Consider the following 24,276-nt stretch of genomic DNA (forward strand, 5'->3'; position numbering starts at 1 on the left):
GTCTTCCATTTAATGGTTCATTCCCCAAATGGCTTCAACAACCAGTGCTGCACTGATCCGTAGTCAAGAGCCAGGAGCTTCTTCCAGGTCTCCCATATGGGTGCAGGGGCCCAAGGACTTGGGCCATCTTCTACTGCTTTCTCAGGCTATAGCAGAGAGCTGGATTGGAAGAGGAGCAGACAGGACTAGAACCGGTGCCCATATGGGATGCTGGTGCCACAGGTGGAGGATTAACCTACTGCACCACAGCACCGGCCCCAACTTGGAATAACTTTAACCAAGGATGTCAAAGATCCCTACAATGAGAATTACAAAACATTAAGAAAGGAATAAAAGAAGATACAAAAAATGGAAAGCTATTCCATAATCATGATTAGAAGAATCAATATCATAAAAATGTCCATACTTCCAAAAGCAATTTACAGATTCAATGCAATCAAAATACCAGGTAAGTTTCCCAGATATAGAGAAAATGATGTTGAAATTCATATGGAAATACAGGAGACCCCAAATATCTAAGGCAATCTTATACAACAAAACAAAGCCAAAGACATCACAATACCAGATTTCAAGACATACTACAGGGCAGTTATAATCAAAAAAGCATGGTACTGGTACAAAACAGAATAGAAAGGCCAGAAATCAATCCATGCATCTACAAACAACTTCTATTTGACAAAGGAGCTAAAGTCAATCTCTGGAGAAAGGACAGTCTCGTCAACAAATGGTGCTGGGAAAACTGGATTTCCGCATGCAGAAATCTGAAACAAGACCCCTACCTTGCACCTTACACAAAAATCCACTCAAAATGGATTAAACACCAAATCTATGACCCGGTACCATCAACTTACTAGAGAACGCTGGGGAAATCCTGCAAGACACTGGCATAAGCAAAGTTTCTTGGAAAAGAACCCAGAGGCACAGGCAATCAAAGCCAAAATTCACAGATGGGACTATATCAAATTAACAAGATTCTGTACTACAGAAGAAACACTCAAGAAAAGTGAAGATGCAACCAATAGAATGGGAGAATTTATTTGCAAACTATCCAACTGATAAAGGAATAATAACCAGAATATATAAAGAGATCAAGGAACTCAACAACAACAAAACAAAAAATCTAGTGAAGAAATAAACAAAGGACTTTTTAACAGACATTGTTTAAAGAAGAAAAACAAATGGCCAAGAGACAAATGAAAAAAATGCTCAGGGTCACTAGCTGTCATGGACAGGCAAATCAAAACCACAATGAGGTTTCACCTCATCCCAGTTAGAATGGCTTTCATACAGAAATCAACAAACAACAAATGCTGGTTAGGATGTGGGCAAAAATGTACCCTAATCCACTGTTGGTGGGAATGTAAACTGGTAAAGACACTATGGAAGACAGTATCTGAATATAGACCTACACATGACCTAGCCATCTCGTCCCAGGGAATTCACCCAAGGGAAATGAAATTGGCATATGAAAGATTTATCTGCACCCCCATGTTTATTGAAGCACAATTCATAATAGCTAATACATGGAATCAACCCAAATTCTCATCAATTGAAGACTGCATAAAAAATTATGGGATATACACACCATGAAATACTACACAGCAGTAAAAAAAAATGAAATCCAGTCATTTACAATAAATTGATGAATCTGGAAAACATCATACTTAGTGAAATAAGCCAGTCCCAGAGGGACAAATATCACATATTCTCCCTGACCTGTGATAACTAATAGAGAACCTAAAAGGCAATCTGTAGAAGTGAAAAGAGAAAATATAGGCATCAACTATGATCACTGTGAGGCATTTGTGGTATGAACTGGAATCATAGACATCTTAAGAAGTATATGTATGTGAACGGTACTGTCATCTCAACTTGTATACTGGCTGTGTAGGCAAAATAATGGATTCCCAAAGGTGTCTGTGTTCTAATTCCCTAAACCTGTGAATATGTTCTATGACACGGCAAGAGGACTTTTTAGGATTCTGGATAAAGATCTTGAGATGGAACAATCATCTGAATTGTCTGGGTGGCCCCAAGCTAACATGATTCCATAAAAGTAGAGAACTTTTCTTGGCTGGAGTTATAGAGAGAAGAACTGATGCTGCCTTTAAAGGTGCAAGGGGGCCATGCATGAGCTAAGGAATAAGGTACTGCTAGAAGCTAGAAAAAGTGAGGAAATAGACTCCCCCCAGCATCTCAGGAAAGAATCAGCCCTGATGACATCTTTTTTTTTTTTTTTTTTGACAGGCAGAGGGGACAGTGAGAGAGAGAGAGAGAGAGAAAGAGAGAGAGAGAGGGAGAGAGAGAGAGAAAGGTCTTCCTTTTGCCGTTGGTTCACCCTTCAATGGCCACTGTGGCTGGCACACTGCTGCCAGCACACCACGCTGATCTGAAGCCAGGAGCCAGGTGCTTCTCCTGGTCTCCCATGCGGGTGCAGGGCCCAAGCACTTGGGCCATCCTCCACTGCACTCCTGGGCCACAGCAGAGAGCTGGCCTGGAAGAGGGGCAACTGGGACAGAATCCGGCACCCTGACCAGGACTAAAACACCGTGTGCCGGTGCCATAGTTGAGCCGTGGCACCAGCCCCTGATGACATCTTGATGTCTACATCAGGAGAATTCTGTTGAGCTTTTAGCCTACAGAATTGTAAGACAATATATCTGTGGTATTTCAATTTTTTACAGCATCATAGAAAACCAATATGATGACTAAGGAAGAAAAACAAAACCCTTGTGAATAAGGAATTTGCTGGAGTTCCCATAATTGAAGAAAAATCCTTAAAATAATATTATTGTTTTATTTTATTTTATAATTGTAAATAGAATTAATAATTTAAGTATATCATAATTCATACATTGCCTTTAAAGGTCAATAAAAATTATTTTAATGAAATGATACCTGAATTACAATATGATAGTAAGAATCAGTATTTGATAAAGGTTAAGAAGCATATATCTTTCTGTGAATGCTCAAAATTGTTAAGGGGAAATTAAAAGAAGGAACTGTGCTTATTTTTATCATTACATTAAAGACAGGTCAACACAAACTGTAGATCACTCTGATTGGCTGAGTTGCAGTATCAGCAGGAAAGTCACTTTCTCTTATTTAGAAACATTCAGAACGATGAGCTTCATGGTCACCAGGGGGTGCTCCTGGACAGGCTCTCTCATTCAAGGATGTTTTTCCATCAAGCAAAGCATGATGGCTATGGCTCTGGAAGCCTTGATTCTTAACTGCCACTCTTGAAAATCAAATCTGAGGATGAGTCAACTGTTTTGCACGGATATAAATACTTTATAAATATAAAGACATATTTATGCAAATATTTGTCATGAAAAATAATAAATATGCAATAAATTTCAGCAATTTTCATGAAGTATCCAAAAATAAGAATATTAGGTAAGTATATAGAAATTGGCAGTGTCATACAATTTAGTTAAATGGACACAGCCCTGACCTAGCACTGGGAAGAAAGAGAGTATAGAGGAGAGGATATGTCCTCATGAAGATACTGAGGCAAGTGTCAGAGAATCATAATTTATTCAGTGTTAAACCTATTTTGGCTCAATCAATAATCAAAGTTATTCAGCTCATCAAAAATGGTGTAAACATCAATGCTGCTGCAAGCAGGGGCACAGGGGAAAGGGAAGGATGAGAGCCAGGCAGAGGGACTGCCCCACCCAGGCTGCCTTATGGACAAGGCAACCAGAGTTTGGCAGAACACTGGAAGAGGCAAATGATCTCAAACAGTGATTGATGATTGTATCTTTGTGCTAAAAAGGAACATTGACTATAGCTGCAAGAGCAGGGAATTAAGTTTCTGCAAACTGTAAGGAAGGTGATGGCAAAAGGAGACCAGCTTGGCAAGACGAGGGATGAAAAGATGAGGAAACCTGAACAGACCCTGAAGACCACACCTCCACTCATCACACATGATACTGTTTGTAGTCAAGACCTAGTGCACAGTAAGAAATGAAGATAATTTAAAATATGATGATGGCTTATTAATAGGAATTCATATTTAACAGTATATTTGTTTTTTTGTTATTTAACCAGAAATGCATTTTTATGGCACAAGATTCAAAAGGTATATTCCCATTTGGACTAGAATGTTAGCTTTACTGATTTTGCAAAAATAATACAATTTTATGTGATGGCTTTATTATTTTAAAATGTCATTATGTATAAGATTCCTTTTTTTTTGCTCAATTCTTTCCAATGTTTTCTTTCTAGCTATATATATCAAGCCACCAAGGCCAAATTTCAACCTATCTTTGAGAGATATCTGGACTGATATTCACCAGATATTGATGATGACTACTTCTAAGTACTTCTTCCTTTTCCATCCACATTTCTAATGTCAGGTTTTATTCAACTGGAAAAACGTATTACAAGAAATTGAATACAGAAGCAGCTACAAAAATCCATCAAGATAAACATTAAAAACATTTTTAAAATGTAAACAAAGTAACATTCTCATTAATATTTCATTCTGGGGGAGAGAGTGAAGGATGGAGGAAAGTGAGAGCGTGTGAGAGTGAGATATCTTCCATCTACTGGTTTATTCCCCAAATGCTAACAACATCCAGGGCTGGGCCAGGAAAAGGCCAGGAGACAGGAACACTCTATCCTGGTCTCCACATGGGTGGCAGGGTGCTTAAACATATAGACCATCTTCCATTGCTTTCTCAACTGCTTTAAAAGGAAGCTGGATTATAGATCATAGACTCTGCATTAAGGAAGCAGAGCAGCAGGACTAAACCAATGCTATGAGATGCCAATGTAACAGAGCGCAACTTAACCCACTGTGCTACAATGCAACCCCTTCACTGATTCTTTTTCTTTTTTTTTTTTTAGTGACTAAGCATGTAAAAATTTTATTAGTTTTAATTTCTAACATAGAAACTATTAGCACATACAATCTGAATGTACCAACTCTCCTTGGGGTTCTCTACCATTTTTAAGACTGAGAAGGGGTCCTGAGATTAAAAAAAAAAAAAAATTTCTCCAGTGACTCCTAAATGCATATCACAAAATCAAATCTATTCCATGAGCAACAACTCATAGAAACAAGTTTAGTAGACAACTCAAAACAAACAGTCCAAATGATAACCATATGCTGTCTCAACTTGACAAATCTGCGTTCTCACTGGTTTCCCAGTTTTGGTCAAAGGCACCACATTTCACCAAGTTGCTCATCCTCTAATCCTAGGAATGATTTTGGCTGATTTCTCCCACAACTCCCCATGTACAATCCATTAGCAGGAGTTCCACCACCACGCTGTTGAAATACATTCCTAATCATATCATTCTCTCACAACTATCACTTTAAAGCACCATCATAGTCTCTTAGCACTTTGCAAAATGAAAACAAACAAAAAGCCTTGCTAGTGAAGTTTTCATAGGGTAACTGCAGAAATGTATAAGTGTCTTCATTTACATAGGCAGAATTCAAACAATTAATCTCATAAAATGTTATGTTTTAATTTTAATACAGTAATGCAGTACTTACAGTGATTCTATTTTCTTTAAAAAAATTCTAAAAGACCTTAACTCAAAAGAGTACTTGATACACGTTTAATGAAACAACTTTCCTAAAAGAATCTAAGCACATACCTTTGAAAGTTTTAAATGTTAGTACCAAACAAAGTATATTTGAACATTTCCTGTGTTTTAGAAACTTGAATTTATACAATGGATTAAAGAATAAATTCTACATTTTATTTTTGATAGATATGCAGTGGGGCTTACCTTATCAAGTTCATCTGAAATTGCAATACCTAGGATTCAAAAGAGATTTATAAAAAATTTAGAAACAATATTTAATAACCTAATGTAAAAACAAAAGTTTTTTTTTTGTAAAACCAATGCAGTTCCTATTCTATTTATAAGTACTTCAAAATATGTGGCACACCTTTTCAAATAATGGAAAAAACTATGACAATCATGAACTGCTGATAAAATGTAAATGGCACAAGGAAAACAAAGCACTACCATATTGTTGTAGGTGCTAGGAGCAGAGCAAACATGCAAAGGCAATCATGGGGATATTGTGAACAGCTTAGCCAGTCACAATTTTCCTTCTTCTAAAGAATTGATTTAGAGTCTTAGAATGATAAAATATTAGGGCAAAACAGTAGTTGGAGATAATTTAAGGTGTTTGTCCTACAGTCCTATAGACAGCTCTCTTGAACCAACACAGACAAGATTCCCCGTCACAAGTTCCACTTCTCACCCTCCATATATTCCACGCTGATGTCAGATTCCTTCTTATCCCTCCAAAATTATTCCATGTCAACAACAGAAAAAGCTTTATCCTTAATTTATTTTCCTGAGATCATAGATGTTGTTAACCCACTTTCTTTCTTCAATTACTATCATCTCTTTTCTGTTCTCTCTCTCTCTCTCTCTTTCTCTCTCTCTCTCTGTGTGTTTCAGTAGTTCTCTTTTTGAAAGGAACAGGAATTCTTTCCTGAAATTCCAAGGGTTCTCTGTTGCAATGTTTTCTTTCTCAATACACTTCACTTAGTATAGTGATGACCAGTAAATGTTCATTGCCAGCACAGACTTTGTTTCTGAGCTAGTTGTTGAATTCCCATGGACGTTTTCATTTCAACATCTCAAACAAAGATATTAACCTATTTATTTTTAAACAATGGTGTGCCTAGGGCCAAACTCAGGTGTTGTAGATGAGTGGTAGAGCAGAAGAGCCCAACTCGAGGCTTGGGAGAGAAAGCAAAGGTGAGATGGTGTCAGATTCCAATAGAAGATAGGCCAAGATAAAAGGTAAGACTCAAGGTCGAACTGCAAGGAAACACAGAGGAAATAAGAACAAGATTGAAGGCGAAGTTCTGCAGACTATAAAGAGTATGGAATAATGAGATGGGTACAAAAAGAGAACGCAAAAGTCTCAAGATATTAGACTGGAGTCGAGGTCGATTCCAGGGTCCTGATCCTCTCCCTGTGCATGTGCAGAGTATCTGTAACAGTTTAGAGAGTAATTTGCTTATTCATAAAGCATCCCTCACACCACTAACCAAAAAATCAATTGTGCAAAAAAGCAGAAAAAAATACATGCTTCTTCCACTCAGTAAATGGCACCATTCTTCCTCTTGAAGATGAAACTAGAAACGGGTATATTTGATGTGTATTGTTCATAGCAATATTCTATGAAATTCTTCTGTACTTCATAAAAGTTATTGATAACTAATCATTTTTACATATCACTACACACACAAATAAAGGGTCTAGCTACCACTTAAGTGGTTTTGATCAATCCAAGTTTAATAATCACTCAAAACTGTTAGTGTATTATGAAGGCAGTTCCTTCAGGCAACGTTAGGGGAAATGGCTTTATGGAGGACTAGCATTGGAGCTGTGCTGTTACTACTACCCAGTGCACCGTGGTACAGAACAGTGAGATATGATGGGCTTATAGTCAGGGAGGGGATATTGGGCAGATAAGGGTTCCTTGGTGATCATAAACATTTCTCAAGACCTAATATAAGTCACATACTTATGATTGCTTAGATTTTTAAAATACATATAGTTATAAATGATTGCTTAGAATAACTCAGATTTTGAGAAAATTTAGAAAATGTATGGTAGACCAAATGGTTTATGTCACAGTCTACAGTAGAATTAAAATACACTATTCAGTTTATACAAGTCACAAATATATTTATAAATGCTTGTACTTACACGTAATGCATTCTACAAGAATGTTCCTTTGCAATATGAATTCAAGATTAAGGCCAAATAACTTATTTAAATGTAAATATTTATAGGACAAGACTTAATATGGTTTAAGGGACACAAAGAGTAGCTAAGATAAAGTGAAATCCTCTTTCTACCCAGTCATAAAGCTTAGATAACTGAAATAAAACGCCCCATGATTCAGTTGTCAGGGATTGTGGACAATCTCTTGATTTTTTAAACTTACTGCATTAATGCCCTTGGGCCTGCAAAAAGAGTTTTCTCATTCAATTTTTAGAAAGCTATCAGTTGATCTTTAAATTTCATCTACACCTCAGATTTATGAAACCATTATTCATAAAGATAGTAGCAATACATCATTCATGGTAAATGTAGCCAAGAGCTAGCAAATCAAAAAACTATGAAGAGTAAAATGTGGATCACACAGTTACAGCTCCTCTTGATTTTGTAAGCATCACGAGCTATTTTTCAAAGCTGAAAAATTTTAGCAGTAGAAAATGGAGATGAAGATAAACATTGCTAGGAAGATATATATTTCATTACTAAGAAGCCATGGGCTCAGAATAAAACTCAAGCTAGCTAAATGAAACACTTGGCCTGGGAAAGAATTATACCTCAAGTTATCCCAAGTGTTTGGTCTGACAATATTTTGCTCAGATATCTAATATCATATTTGCTTAAAATTTACATATTTTAATGACTTTGCCTGAGAAATTATCCAAATAAATCTCCATTCTATTACATATAATACTTTCAGCTTTCTATCATCAATGTCAAATTGCCCAGGGTATTTTTCACTCTTTAAATTTAATTTTAATCAAAGCTCAAACTAATTAGAAGCAATTGAAAGAATTTTAATGAAACATTATACTTCAGATAAGCATGGTGCTCCAAGGGTAGCCATTCATAAAGTACCCAGGATACTTCTGCAAGCACTTAGCAGAATGCCCAGATATTCCCTGAGAAGAGATGGACAATTTCTAGGCATTTCACTAACTTTATTTTTTTCACATTTATTTAATAAATGTAAATTTCCAAAGTACAGCTTTTGGATAACAGTTGCTTTTTCTCCCCCCATAACTTCCCTCCCACCCACAAACATACCATCTCCTGCTCCTTCTCCCATTCCATTCACATCAAGATTCATTTTCAATTATCATTATATACAGAAGATCAATTTAGTATATATTAAGTAAAGATTTCAACAGTTTGCTTCCACATAGAAAAACAAAGTGTCAAGTACTGTTTGAGTACTAGTTATAGCATTAATTTACATTGTACAACACATTAAGGACAGAGATCCTACATGGGGAGTAAGTGCACAATGACTCTTGTTGACTTAACAATTGCCACTCTTGTTTATGGCATCAGAAATTTCCCTGGGCTCTTGTCATGGGTTGCCAAGGCTAGCGAAGCCTTTTGAATTTGCTAACTCCAATCCTATCAGACAGGGTCATAGTCAAACTGGAAGTTCTCTTCTCCCTTCAGAGAAAGGTACTTCCTTCTTTGATGGCCCGTTCTTTCCACTGGGATCTCATTTGCAGAGATCTTTCATTTGGGTTTGTTTTTTTTGTTTTTGTTTTTGTTTTGTTTTGTTTTGTTTTGTTTTGTTTTGTTTTTTTGCCAGAGTGTCTTGGCTTTCATGCCTAAAATACTCTCATGGGCTCTTGAGCCAGATCCGAATGCCTTAAGGGCTGATTCTGAGGCCAGAGTGCTATTTAGGACTTATGCCATTCTATGAGTCTGCTGTGTATCCTGTTTCCCATGTTGGATTGTTCTCTCCCTTTTTTATTCTATCAGTTAGTATTAGCAAACACTAGTCTTGTTTGTGTCATCCCTTTGACTCTTAGACCTATCAGCGTGATCAATTGTGAACTGAAATTGATCACTTGGACTAGTGAGATGGCATTGGTACATGCCACCTTAATGGGATTGGCACGTTTCTAACTCTACCATTTGGGGCAAGTCCGATTGAGCATGTACAAAATTGTACATCTCCCTATGTTATTCCCACTCTTATATTTAACAGGAATCACTTTTCAGCTAAATTTAAACACCTAAGAATAATTGTGTGTTAATTACAGAGTTCAACCAATAGTATTAAGTAGAACAAAAAAAAAATACTAAAGGCCGGCGCCGTGGCTCAACAGGCTAATCCTCCGCCTTGCAGCGCCAGCACACCGGGTTCTAGTCCCGGTCAGGGCGCCGGATTCTGTCCCGGTTGCCCCTCTTCCAGGCCAGCTCTCTGCTGTGGCCAGGGAGTGCAGTGGAGGATGGCCCAAGTGCTTGGGCCCTGCACCCCATGGGAGACCAGGAGAAGCACCTGGCTCCTGCCATCGGAACAGCGCGGTGTGCTGGCCGCAGTGCGCTACCGCGGCGGCCATTGGAGGGTGAATCAACGGCAAAAGGAAAACCTTCCTCTCTGTCTCTCTCTCACTGTCCACTCTGCCTGTCAAAAAAAAAAATACTAAAAGGGATAAAGTATTAAGTTGTTCCTCGACGGGGCAAGGGCTGATTGAGTCACTGTTTCTTATAGTGTCCATTTCACTTCAACAGGTTTCCTTTTTGGAGTTCGGTTAGTTGTCACTGATAAAGAAGAACATATATTTGTCCCTTTGGGACTGGCTCAGTTCACTCAGCATGATGTTTTCCAGATTCCTCCATTTTGTTGCAAATGACCGGGTTTCATTGTTTTTTACTGCTGTATAGTATTCTATAGAGTACATGTCCCATAATTTCTTTATCCAGTCTACTGTTGATGGGCATTTAGGTTGGTTCCAGGTCTTAGCTATTGTGAATTGAGCTGCAATAAACATTAATGTGCAGACCGCTTTTGTGTTTGCCAATTTAATTTCCTTTGGGTAAATTCCAAGGAGTGGGACGGCTGGGTTGTATGGTAGGGTTATATTCAGGTTTCTGAGGAATCTCCAAACTGAATTCCATAGTGGCTTTAACAGTTTGCACTACCACCAACAGTGGGTTAGTGTCTCTTTTTCCCCACATCCTCGCCAGCATCAGTTATTGGTAGATTTCTGTATGTAAGCCATTCTAACCAGGGTGAGGTGAAACCTCATTGTGGTTTTGATTTGCATTTCCCTGATTGCTAGTGATCCTGAACTTTTTTTTTTTTCCATGTGTCTGTTGGCCATTTGGATTTCCTCTTTTGAAAAAATGTCTATTGAGGTCCTTGGTCCATCTCTTAAGCTGGTTGTTTGTTTTGTTGTGGAGTTTCTTGATCTCTTTGTAGATTCTGGTTATTAATCCTTTATCTGTTGCATAGTTTGCAAATATTTTTTCCCATTCTGTTGGTTGCCTCTTCACTTTCCTGACTATTTCTTTTGCAGTACAGAAACTACTCAATTTGATGCAATCCCAATTGTTATTTTTGGCTTTGACTGCCTGTGCCTCCGGTGTCTTTTCCAAGAAGTCTTTGCCAGTACCTCTATCTTGCAGGGTTTCTCCAATGTTCTCTAATAATTTGTTGGTGTCGGGCCTGTAAATATCCACCCAAATCAGACAGTCTGCTTAATCTAGAGTCATAGTATAACAAGAAAAGCCATCACAGTGAGGGAAAAAAAAGAAGAAGAAACCAAAGAATATCTTCAATGCCAAGAAACAAATGCAGAAACCGAGGAAACAAGAGCAAGGAAGACATTATGACACCCCCAAATGAGCATGACACTCCAATTTAAGATTACGAAGATGATGAGATAGAAGAAATGCAAGAAGTGGATCTCAAAAAATTTATGGTAAGAACATTTAGAAGTTCTCAAAAACAAATTCTTGAACTACAGAAATCCTTAGTAGACAGGATAGAAAATCCCTCTCATGAAAATGAAATCTTAAGGAGGAATCAAAATGAAATGAAGAATTCAATAGATCAAATGACAAATGCATTTGAGAGCCTTAAAAACAGAATCAGTGAAGCACAAGAGAGAATATCGGACTTAGAAGACAGAGCATGTAAAAGTATACAGTCAAACCAAAGAAAAGGAGAGGAAATTAGAAATCTAAAAAATATTGTTGGGAATCTACAGGATACTATTAAAAAACCCAACATTCGGGTTCTAGGAGTTCCCGAAGGCATGGAGAGAGAGAAGGATTAGAAGGCCTTTTTAGTGAGATACTAGCAGAAAACTTCCCAGGTTTGGAGAAGAACAGATACATATAAGTACAGGAAGCTCATAGAACCCCTAATAAACATGACCAAAAGAGATCCTCACCATGGCACGTTGTAATAAAATTCACCACAGTGAAACATAAAGAAATGATTCTAAAATGTGCAAGAGAGAAATGTCAGATTACTCTCAGAGGATCTCCAATTAGACTCACAGCAGACTTCTCAGCAGAAACCCTATAGGCTAGGAATGAATGGCGAGATATAGCCCAGGTACTAAGAGAGAAAACTGCCAGCCCAGAATATTCTATCCTGCAAAGCTCAGTAACTTTCAAAAGTCATATTTTACATGGAGATTTTTTTAAGTTTATAGAGATTGCGTACATATAGTAAACAGTGGAAATCTTGTGTGTTGCTAAAATATATTATAACAAAAGAAGGTCCAGTATTTGAGTGTGGGATTCTTTTTATTAAGATTTATTTATTTTATTTGAAAGAGTTACAGAGAAAAAGAGACAAAAAGAGAGAATTTCTTCCATCCACAAAGGCCAGGCTGGTTCAGCCCAAAGCCAGGATTGGGGAACTCCATTATGATCTCCCAGATGGGTGACAAGGGCCCAAGCATTTGGGCCATTTTCTAGGCACATAAACAGGGAGCTGGATCAGAAGCTGAACAGTCAGGACTCGAATACATCTACGGGATGCTGGTCTCACAGCAGTAGCTTAACCCACTGTGCTACAACACTAGCCCGAAGGGAGCTTATTTTCAATTTGTTACCATAGATCAAAAGTTTGCAAACTTTTTGTAATGGCTAAAGAATATTTTAGATTCTTCAAGCCAAATATATTCTGTTATTTTTGTATTTTTCTCCTTCTAAAATCTTGTTTTAAAAGTTTTTATCTATTTATTTGTTTTTATGTGAAAAGCAGAGTGATATCTGTATCTATCTATATCTATATCTGTATGATCTATATCTATAGAGAAATCTTCCCTTCATTGGATCACTGTCTAAATGCTGGTAACAGCTAGGGGTAGGCCAGACGGGAGCTGGAAGCTAAGAAATACATGGATCTTCTATGTGGATGATAGGAACTCAAGTATTTGGGCCTTCAACTGATGCCTCTCAAGTGCATTAGTAGGAAGTTAGAATAGAACCAGAGGCAGAAACTGATCCCAGACACTATGTTATGGGATATGAGTGTCCCAAGTAACAGATTAATAAACTGCACCACAATACCTGTCCTGAATTTGTATATTTAAAATGTATGTATTTATGTATTTATTTGAAAGAGAAACAGAGAGAGAGACCCTGTATCTCAGGTTCTGCATTAACAGGAAGCTGGAATCAGGAACTGGAGCCAGGAATCAAATCCAGGCACTCTGATGTGGGACTCAGGTATCTTAAACAGCAACTTAACCTGTGGACTGAAAACCCAGCACTATCCCTTTCTTAAAAACAAGAAACAACGTAATGTAAAAATGTAAACAATGCAATGTTAAATGTTATACAATGTTAAGAATTTTGTTTGGACCACGAACCACAAAAATGAGCTACAGTTGGATTCAGCCCACAGGCCAGTATTTCCTGAACCCTGCTGTAGAAACTCCTACCTATTTTCATCCTTAATTAGCTGGCTTGTTCATTTTGAAAGGACAGCTCCAACTTCCCTAGTTTTCAACAGTCCTCTCCATGCATCTCTTCCTCTTGCTCATTGCAAAGGACCTCAAATGATAACATCCTGAAAAACCTGAAACTACCTTATGTGAACTTCCTGCACATCCTCACCCATCTTCCCCCTCAAAGGAGCCACTGATGTTCTGTCCAGCCTCAAAGAACCAAGTGTTCGTTCTGCCCTAATGTAAGAAGCCCATTCCCATATTTATTTCTTGGCTCCATTCCCTCTCTCCTTCTCTGGCGTTTACTTCCTCTTTTATTTTCTTGCTCTTTCCCTTGAATCTGCAAATCTGCATCTTGGTTTTCTTTTATTCTGAGAACCATTCCGCACTCACATAATCTCTCCCTCTCTGGCTCTGTCCTCTACATCTAACACACACATAGAAGAAACTAAAGGAAACCAAACCAAACTGACCAAAATATCCCACCTCCCCTATGAATCGCTGCCCTCCTTCACATCTTCACTTTTCATCAAAGCACTTTTGAGCAGACTGCACTTCTATCCCTTCCTCCCTGCCTGATCAGTCTCCCATCCACTGCACACTGACTTCTGCCTCCACAATTTCCACTACATTTTCAGAGTAACTATGTGGCTCTTGATTATCAAACCAAACCAAACCCTTCCTCTGATATAGCAAAAATACACCTTCTATATTTCATTTTGTCAAATTAATATGTTTACCATAAATAATAAAAATATAGTAAGAGAGAAAAGAATATTAAACACCTATTCACAAGAAGCTAATGCAAACAGCTTGTGACTCATCTAAATATTAAATGCATACAGTCATACATAGAAATGCCATCCATATGATTATATTTTTTAAAGAATGAAACTAACTGCATAATATTGTATCAGCATTCTATACATCAGTAATCACATGAAGCTCTTGTCATGAGCTGCCAAGGCTATGGAAACCTCTTGAGTTCACCAACTCCGATCTTATTTAGATAAGGCCATAGTCAAAGTGGAAGTCCTCTCCTCCCTTTAAAGAAAGGTACTTCCTTCTTTGATGGCCCATTCTTTCTGCTGGGATCTCATTCACAGAGATCTTTCATTTAGGTCATTTTTTGTCACAGTGTCTTGGCTTTCCATGCCTAAAATACTCTCATGGGCTCTTCAGCCAGATCCGAATGCCTTAAGGGCTGATTCTGAGGCCAGAGTGTTGTTTAGAGCATTTGCCATTCTATGAGTCTGCTGTGTAGCCTGCTTCCCATGTTGGATCATTCTCTGCTTTTTAATTCTATCAATTATTATTTGCAGACACTGGTCTTATTTATGTAATCCTTTTGACACTTAATCTTTTTTGATCAATTATGAACTTAAGCTGATCATTTTAACAAGTAAGATGGCATTGGTACATGCCATCTTGAAGGGATTAAATTGGAATCCCCTGGCACGTTTCAAGCTCTACCATTGTGTGTGAATTAAAGAGTTCAACCTAAGGTATTAAGTACAATAAAAGAAATACTAAAATGAATAAAATAGTAAGTTCTTCATCGACAGTCAGGACAAGGGCTGATCAAGTCACTGTTTCTCATAGTGTCCATTTCACTTCAACAGGTTTCCTTTTAGGTGCTCAGTTAGTTGTCACCGATCAGGGAGAACATATGATATTTGTCCCTTTGGGACTGGCTTATTTCACTCAGCATGATGTTTTCCAGATTCCTCCATTTTGTTGCAAATGACCAGATTACACTTTTTACTGCTGTATAGTATTCTACCAAGTAAATATCCCATATTTTTTTTTTTTGGGGGGGGGACAGGCAGAGTTAGTGAGAGAGAGAGAAACAGAGAGAAAGGTCTTCCTTTTCTGTTGGTTCACACACCCCCAATGGCCGCTGCAGCCGGCACGTTGTGCTGATCCGAAGCTGGTCTCCCCTGCGGGTGCAGGGCCCAAGGACTTAGGCCATCCTCCACTGCACTCCCAGGCCACAGCAAAGAGCTAGACTGGAAGAGGAGCTACCAGGACAGAATCCGGCACCCCAACCGGGACTAGAACCTGGGGTGCCGGTGCCGCAGGCGGAGGATTATCCTATTGAGCCGCCGCACCAGCCTCCATAATTTATATATCCAGTCTTCTGTTGATGGGCATTTAGGTTGATTCCAGGTCTTAGCTATTGTGAATTGAGCTGCAATAAACATTGAGGTGCAGACAGCTCTTTTATTTGCCAATTTAATTTCCTTTGGGTAAATTCCAAGGACTGGGATGGCTGGGTCATTTGGTAGGGCTATATTCAAATTTCTGAGCTATTTCCAAACTGTCTTCCACAGTGGCTTTACCAGTTTGCATTTACACCAACAGTGGATTTGTGTCCCTTTTCCCCCACATCCTCGACAGCATCTGTTGCTAGTTGATTTCTGTATGTAAGCCATTCTAACTGGGGTGAGGTGAAACCTCACTGTGGTTTTGAATTGCATTTCTCTGATTGCTAGTGATCCTGAACATTTTTTCATGTGTCTGTTGGTCATTTGGATTTTCTCTTTTGAAAAATGTCTATTGAGGTCCTTGGTCCATCTCTTAAGCTGGTTGTTTGTTTTGTTGTTGTGGAGTTTCTTAATCTCTTTTTAGATTCTGGTTATTTTTTCACTTTTATTTAAAAAATATAAATTTCCAAAGTACAGCTTATGGATTACAATGGCTTTTTCCTCCCCAATAACTTCCCTTCCACCTGCAATCCTCCCATCTCCCGCTCCCTCTCCCATTCCATTCACATCAAGATACATGTTCAATTCTCTTTATATACAGCAGATCAATTTAGTATATATTAAGTAAAGATTTCAACAGTTTGCACCCACACAGAAACATAAAGTGTAAAATACTGTTTGAGTATTAGTTATAGCATTAATTCACATTGAACAACACAATAAGGACAGAGTCACTGTATACTTACTCCTTATGTAGGATCTCTGTCCTTAATGTGTTGTTCAATGTAGATTCTGGTTATTAATCCTTTATCTGTTGCATAGTTTGCAAATATTTTTTCCCGTTCTGTCGGTTCCCTCTTCACTTTTGTGGCTGTTTCTTTTGCAGTACAGAAACGTCTCAATTTGATGCAATCCCAAGTGTTAATTTTGGCTTTGACTATCTGTGTCTTCGGGGCCTTTTCCAAGAAGTCTTAACTCTGCCTCTGTCTTGCAGGGTTTCTCCAATGTTCTCTAATAATTTGATGGTGTCAGGTCGTAGATTTAGATCTTTAATCCATGTTGAGTGTATTTTTGTGTAAGGTGTAAGATAGGGATCTTGCTTCATGCTTCTGCATGTGGAAATCCAGTTTTCCCAGCACCATTTGTTGAATAGACTGTCCTTGCTCCAGGAATTGGCTTTAGATCCTTGATCAAATATAAGTTGGCTATAGATGTTTGGATTCATTTCTGGTGTTTCTATTCTGTTCCACTGCTCTGTCCATCTGTTTTTCTGTACCAGTATCATGCTGTTTTGTTTATAACTAACCTGTAGTATGTCTTGAAATCTGGTATTGTGATGCCACTGGCTTTGTTTTTGTTGTACAAGATTGCTTTAGCTATTTGAGGTCTCCTTTGCCTCTATATGAATTTCAGCATCCTTTTTTTTCAGATCTGAGAAGAATGTCTTTGGTATTTTGATTGGTATTGCATTGAATCTATAAATTGCTTTTGGTTAATGGACATTTTGATGATATTGATTCTTCCAATCCATGAGCATGGAAGATTTTTCCATTTTTCGGTATCCTATTTCTTTCTTTAAGATTTTGTAATTCTCATCGTAGAGATCTTTGACATCCTTGGTTAAGTTTATTCCAAGGTATTTGATTGTTTATGTAGCTATTGTGAATGGGATTGATCTTAGAAGTTCTTTCTCCGCCGTGGCATTACCTGTGTATACGAAGGCTGTTGATTTTTTGCATTGATTTTATATCCTGCTACTTTGCCAAACTCTTCTATGAGACCAATAACCTCTTAGTACAGTTCTTTGGATTCCCACACAAAGAATCATATCATCTGCAGAGGGATAATTTGACTTCTTGTATCCCTTTGATTTCTTTTTCTTGCCTAATGGCTCTGGCTAAAACTTCCAGTACTATATTGAATATCAGTGGTAGAAGTGGGCATTCCTGTCTGGTACCGGATCTCAGTGGAAATGTTTCCAACTTTTCCCCATTCAATAGGATGCTGGCCGTGAGCTTTTCACTATTACGAACTCCACTACTGTAAGAGACATAGTTCAGTGACAACTGAACTCAGAATACCTATGTTTTTCTCTTTTTCTTCCATAAGCTAGGAACCACTTTGAATGCCCCAATTTTCTAGAATATGTTCTCTTCTTGATTTTTATGAAGGCACTCTATCTTGCTTTTCATCTGCCTTTGTGAAAATTTCTTTCCAGTCTCTTCAATCAAGTCACTCTTTTTCTGTATCACAAATGCTGATAATGTGGGGTGTGTGTGTGTGTGTGTGTGTCTGTATGTCTGTGTGTGTTTGTATATGCAATAAGGACTCCCACTTTTATATCCTTAACAAAACCTCTGTCCCTAATTACAGACTCATCTAGGCACTTGATTGCTGGGAATGGAGCCCAATCCATTTGAGTTGTCCCAAAATTCCCTGCAAATAGAGTTTCAAACAAGCAATCCTCCACCCTCTAACTGTTGTGAATTCTTATCTAAGTTAGAGGCAGACCCAATCACCTTGATTATAAACAGCACCAGTAACCAAGATAAACCAAACACATTCTTATCTCTTTTCTCACCCTTCCTTCATGTAAATCAATAAATCTTAGTCATAGAACCTTCCAAATTTTCTTAAACCCATTGCTCTTTTCCATCCTATTACTACTACTTAATTTCAGGCTCTCTTTATTCTGATTTTTCCTCAAGGCATGGGCCGCATCAATTCTATTTTCCATGCTGCCACCAGTGATCCTTAACAAATACAAACATGGTTCAGATCACGACTTCACAAGATTCTTGCAGCACAGAGGTCCCCAACCCGTGACTCCTCTGCTGCCTAGACTTCTGGCTTCATTACCTTTATCACTTGTTTCATCCTTGTTTTACCAGCAATACAAAATTTCCCTTTTTCTTTGAAATGCCTTCTTACACACATGCTTCTTGCTCTGTAAGCAATAAATACCTCTCTCCATGCCATGCATTCCCTTTCTTTTTACCTGACTTTTCCCTTTTGATCATTTAGAGTTCCCTAACATATGTCCTCTAACAGGTTTTCTAACTTCATTAGACCTCTTGTTTTTAATTAGCCCTAAGTTCCCACAGCTCTCTTACAACATGTTCAATAAGATGTTGATATTATGCTTGCACATCTCTCTCCCACAAAAAGGTAAATGTGCGACCTGGGCCCACATGTCACCTCTGTCTCCCAACAAACAATAAGTGAATAGGGGAATGAATGAACAAACAACTGCCACAATATCTGCCTCCATTTTCTCCGATGGCTTATTATTCTGTAGCTCTTCAGACTGTTATGTCAGAGAAGAGACTTTGGGTATGATCACGATTAACTAAAAAAGTCCTTTGTTATTTTTTCCTTGGCTGAATCCATATTGCTAATATTAATCATGAAGCATAAATATCCACCCTCTGCTCCCCCAACAGCTGGGCTCTTCTCCTTGGAAAAGTTCCAGCCTATGTTTAACCTGCACTGCAGTCTAAAAAGCAATGGATGCCTAGAAATGCCCATCTTAGCATTACATTGCTTTAGAGAAATCTGCCAGAAGCAACAAAAGCATTAGGTCCAGAAAACACTGGAAGCCCTACTGCCCTGAGACAAGCACTTCACTAAACAAAGGGTTTTGCTGACCAGTTCCATGAAATAGGGGACTAAAGCCCTTTAGTTTTTTGCATTTATTTATTTGTTAACTTACACATGAAGCTATTAACTTTTAATTGTAACTCCTCAAATACATGAGCCATGCTCAAAGTCAAAGTCCTCAGCAAACAAACCAAATCTACAAATACCCAAAACCCATGGAATTTTAATCAAAGGCACACATTCAGAGAAGCAGAAGGCAGACAAGCAGGGAAGAAAGCCAAAGTGAGGGAGGGGTCCCAGAGAGGATGAATAGGAAGAAAGGGAATCTGAAGTAGCATTCGTCTGGCAAACCACAAGTGAATTCTACCATAATCACTATGCCAAGTCCCAAGGGTTCTTAGAGCAAGCGACTCTGCCCTCAGGAGTCTCAAAGTCCAGAGAAAAGATAAAGAAGAACAGATAATGGTAGATATGTATGTTGAGAGAAAAGCATAAAAGCACAAAAAGAAATTCAGTCCATAGCAGGAAAACAGAGAAGTTATCTTGGAGAATGGCTTTTGAGCTGAGGCTGAAGAAAGAATGGATTTAGTTTGTTGGAAAGGAAAAGGGTAGAATGAGGTGAGGGGAGATTTTAGGATATGGGGATGGCACATACAAACAGTTTATGGAGGAACAGCAAGTGCACATGGTGCATAAAAAAGTCATGAGAGGCCGGCACCGCAGCTCACTTGGCTAATCCTCCACCTGTGGCACCAGTACCCCGTGTTCTAGTTCTGCTTGGGGTCCTGGATTCTGTCCCGGTTGCTTCTCTTCCAGTCCAGCTCTCTGCTGTGGCCTGGGAGTGCAGTGGAGGATGGCCCAAGTGCTTGGGCCCTGCGCCAGGCGCAGCACCCCAGCCATAGTGGCCATTTGGGAGGTGAACCAACGGAAAGAAAGACCTATCTCTGTCTCTCTCTCTCTCACTGTCTAACTCTGCCTGTCAAAATAAAATTTTAAAAAAAGTCATGAGAGATGATACTGGAGACATGATAAAGGGCCAGATAGTACAGCACTTTCACTGAGACTTTAAGGAGCCACTGAATACCTGAAACAAGTCATGATCTCATTTAACATTAGATCTACCCCACTTGCAGTGAGAGCACACTGGAGGAACAGACAAGTGGATTAAGTATGTGGGCAAGACTGGTTATTCATTCCTAACCTATTGCTTCATTTGGGCACACAAAGTATATCACATTTCCCAGCTTCCTTGCAACTAACTCTAGAATGTGCGCCAATCTAACGCATGCTACACCACCTTAGGCATTAGCAATCTCCCTCCTGATCCCCTACTGTCTCTTTCTGCTTCTGAGAAAAAGAATGTGTCAACAATGGTAAATAACAAGAGGGGCATGGCCTGCAGCCCTGGAACATACCAAGCTAGTTGCTGAAGGGCAACATATTTACATCGGATTAAGCTACAGAGACTTTAGAAATGTCACTCTCCTAACATGGATTCATGGCAATCCAGCCAGCCATAACCTCAATATGACCAAGGACTCTCTCTGTTCTTGGTGGCCTGGAACATGAATGAAATGGAACATGTTAAATAGATAAACCAATGATCTGATCAGAGATGTTAGGGGTGTGCAACAGAGGATACTGGTAGGGGTAAAAAAAATAATCATATTCAAGATACATTTTAGAGGGAAAAGTGGGAAGATTAGATAACTTCTATGGTTTGAATATCTGTCCCTCCACACTTAGGAATTTAGGCCACAAAGTGTTGTGTTGATGGTACTAAGGGGATGGAAACTTAATTCTGTTGTGGTGGTTAGAGGTGGGATTTTTGGAAAGTGGTTACATTGGATTAGACCTTCAGGGTAGATGGAGCTCCTGTGATTGTCTCCTGGTGGCTTTATAAGAAACGACAGATATGTGCACACAGACACGTGCTCTTCCTGTCTCATTCTGTGTGATGCTCTGCATTACCTCAGGAGTAACAACAAAAGGGGTAGGCATTGTGGATCAGTGAGTTAAGCTGATGCTTGGGATGCCTGCATCCAATTTCAGAGCCCAACTCCTCCACTTCCTATCCAGCTTCCTGCTAATGCATCCTGGGAGGCAGTGACTGATGGCTCAAGTGCCTGGGCCCCTACCACTCATGTGTGAGACCTGGATGGAGTTCTGAGTTCCAACACAGACTGGCTGAGCTCTGGATGTTGCTGACATTTAGGGGGTGAACCAGCAGATGGAAGATTCCTCTCTCTCCCACTCTCTCTCGCTCTTGCTCTCACTCTCAATCTGCCTTTCAAGTAGATGAATTAAAAAAACAGTAATAACAGTAACAATATCTGTGGTTTGCAAATGTCCATGATGGCTGCCAAGAGCCATCTGTAGAACAAATTCCCTTTGAGTCTTAGTAGGACTACTGAGTACAGATATCACAACCTTGATTAGAATACTAGCCAGTAGATTTTGAGTAAATCAATAAATTTTGATTTTACTCAGCAAGGGTCTGACGTATCCAAGTATGTTTTTTAAAAGAAGGGAAAGCATCAGAGAAACATGACATTGTGGCCCCCAAAGAAGTAGTAAGGAACTGTGTGAAGTAAGTGGCACCCACAGGTAAGCAACTGTGAACAGCCTCTTGTCTGTGACAGCAGCCCCATCTACATCCCATGAGAAAACAGAGATCTCAGTCTATTAAGGTAAGGATAGAATTTGCCCAACAGCTTGAAAGAGCTTGGAGGAGGACCCCAAACCTCCAGTGACATTACAGCCCCAACCCACTCCTTAGTTTCTACCTGCCTAGACCTTGACTAGCTAATCCTTACTCATATTCTGAGCCACAATAATACATTCGTATTTTTAAGGCTCCTAAATTTGTGATAGTATGTTAGGCAGCAGTGGAATCCTAATTCAATATCTAATCATAAATCTGCAGCAAAATGTTCAACTTTGATCTCTCCTTACTCCCAGGGGCTCTCAGCCTCACTCTCATCAATTTCCTGCCCATGTGCACCCTGGGAGGCAGCAGATGAAGGCTCTAGCAATTGGAGCTCTGCTCCCAAATAAGAGATCCAGATGGAGCTCAGTTCAGAGCTCTTGGTTTCAGCCTAGTCCAGGCCAGCCTTTTGTAAGCATTTGAAGAGTGAATCAGCAGATAGAAGATCTCTCTCTCTGTTTCTCTGTCTCTTGCTCTCTCCATTTCTGCCTTTCAAATAAAATGCAAATAAATAAGTAGAAATTGAAAAAGAAAATGAAGAACCAAAAGACAGGAGCTTACAAAAAAAGGAAGAGCAGAAGAAAGAAAAAAAGAAAGCAGGGATAGTGAACTTCAATCTCTGAACCAGAAGTACAACTTTGAAACGTGAATTATCAATCCTCAAAGGTTTCTGAACACTAAGGGAATTACTTATGGTAATCTAGTATAAATGCCTTAATTTTACATATAAAGAAGCTGAGTGAGTCTAAATGGCACACACAACAGGAAACCGGCTAGTGGAAGAGCAGGGACCAAGCCAGCTCTCTGTCCAGACCTCTCTCCTGGACAGCCCTTGAACTGTTTTAGGTGATGCACATTAATGCATCAAAAAAGGATATGACATAGAATGATTTTCTAAAATCAAACTAAAATTGTGTCCCTGACATTGATTGACTTCGTGCTTTGACTGCAAGCTCGAGTGAGTGTGTGTGTGCGGTTTAAGTACAGTTAAATGAGATGTTCAGAATGACAAAATACAGTCTGTTACTATTTGACACAGAAGAATGCAGAATGATAAACTGAATGGCTAATAAAAATATGTCATTTGCTTTCATTCACTGAAAAACATTTCCTAAAGTTATTGATCAGCTATATATAGTATGTATATATTAATAATATATATGCAGATTATATAGATGTAATATATATAGGCAGAATGACAGAGAGATCTTCTATCCACTGGTTCACTCCCCAAATGATCACAATAGCTAAACTGTGCCAGACCAAAGCCTAGAACTCAGTTCAGGCCTTCCACATGTGTGGCAGAGACCCAAGTACTTAAGGCATTACCACAACCCCGCAGTGTGCACACCAGCAGGAATCTTGAATAAGAAGCAGAGCTGGGACTCAAACTCAGACACTCTGACATGGGATGCAGGCATCTGGAGCAGCATCTTGATCACCAACCAAACACTTTCCATGCACACACTCACACACACACAGATGCAGGTATAAATACATAGATTTCCAGGAGAGACATTATTTTATGTGAATTTTAGGAAACAAAATTACTTATTTAGATGGCACTAGACCATTTCATAATAATAATCACAAAAAGGATGTCTCAGATTTCTATTTTTTTAGAGGTAGTCTGTTACTTTTGCAAATATGTCTGTGAAATAAGTAGAAAGTGTGATTATGAAAAATGTAGATGAGGTAGGCATTTGGCTAGCAGTCATGACACTGGTAGGGACACCCGCATCCTGTATCAGAATACCTGGTTTTATCTTGGCTCCATTTCCAATTCCAACTTTCTGCCAAAGTACACCCTGGGAATCAACAGTAACAACTCATGTAACTAGTTTCTTGCCATCCACATGAGAGATTCAAAATGGGTTCCTTCTCCCAGCTTTGACTTGGTCCTAGCTGTGGCAGGTATTTAGAACATGAATCAGTTGATGACAGTTAACTCATTTGCCCTCTCTTTCTCTAACTGCTTTGGGGCAGGCACTGTGGCTCAGTTAAAGCCCTGGCCTGCAGTGCTGACATCCTATGTGGGCACCAGTTTGATTCCTGACTGCTCTACTTCTGATCCAGCTCCACAATAATGTTCCTGGGAAAGCAGCAGATGACCCAAGTCCTTGGGCTCCCACACCCACATGGGAGACCTGGCTTCTGATGAGCTCAGCTCCAGCCGTTGCAGCTATTTGGGGAAAGAACAAGCAGATGGAAGACCTCTCTCTCACTCTCTCTATTTCTGTCTCTGTAACTCAAATAAATAAAATAAATCTTTCAAAAAAAGAGGTAAATATTTTCAAAAATAAGGTAGAAA

At 39.0% G+C, this 24,276-nt stretch overlaps 1 protein-coding gene across 1 annotated transcript in view; it reads right to left on the minus strand.

Moving 5' to 3' along the window:
* Positions 1 to 24,276, minus strand: part of C4H8orf34 (chromosome 4 C8orf34 homolog) — a 607,786-nt gene that overhangs the window by 462,914 nt on the left and 120,596 nt on the right. The window contains exon 5 of the mRNA XM_062189877.1: positions 5,752 to 5,780. Coding sequence (XP_062045861.1) covers positions 5,752 to 5,780 — 29 coding nt within the window. The remainder of the gene's footprint in view (positions 1 to 5,751; positions 5,781 to 24,276) is intronic.

The sequence above is a fragment of the Lepus europaeus genome, chromosome 4 (genome assembly GCF_033115175.1).
Source record: "Lepus europaeus isolate LE1 chromosome 4, mLepTim1.pri, whole genome shotgun sequence".
Lineage (NCBI taxonomy): Eukaryota > Metazoa > Chordata > Mammalia > Lagomorpha > Leporidae > Lepus > Lepus europaeus.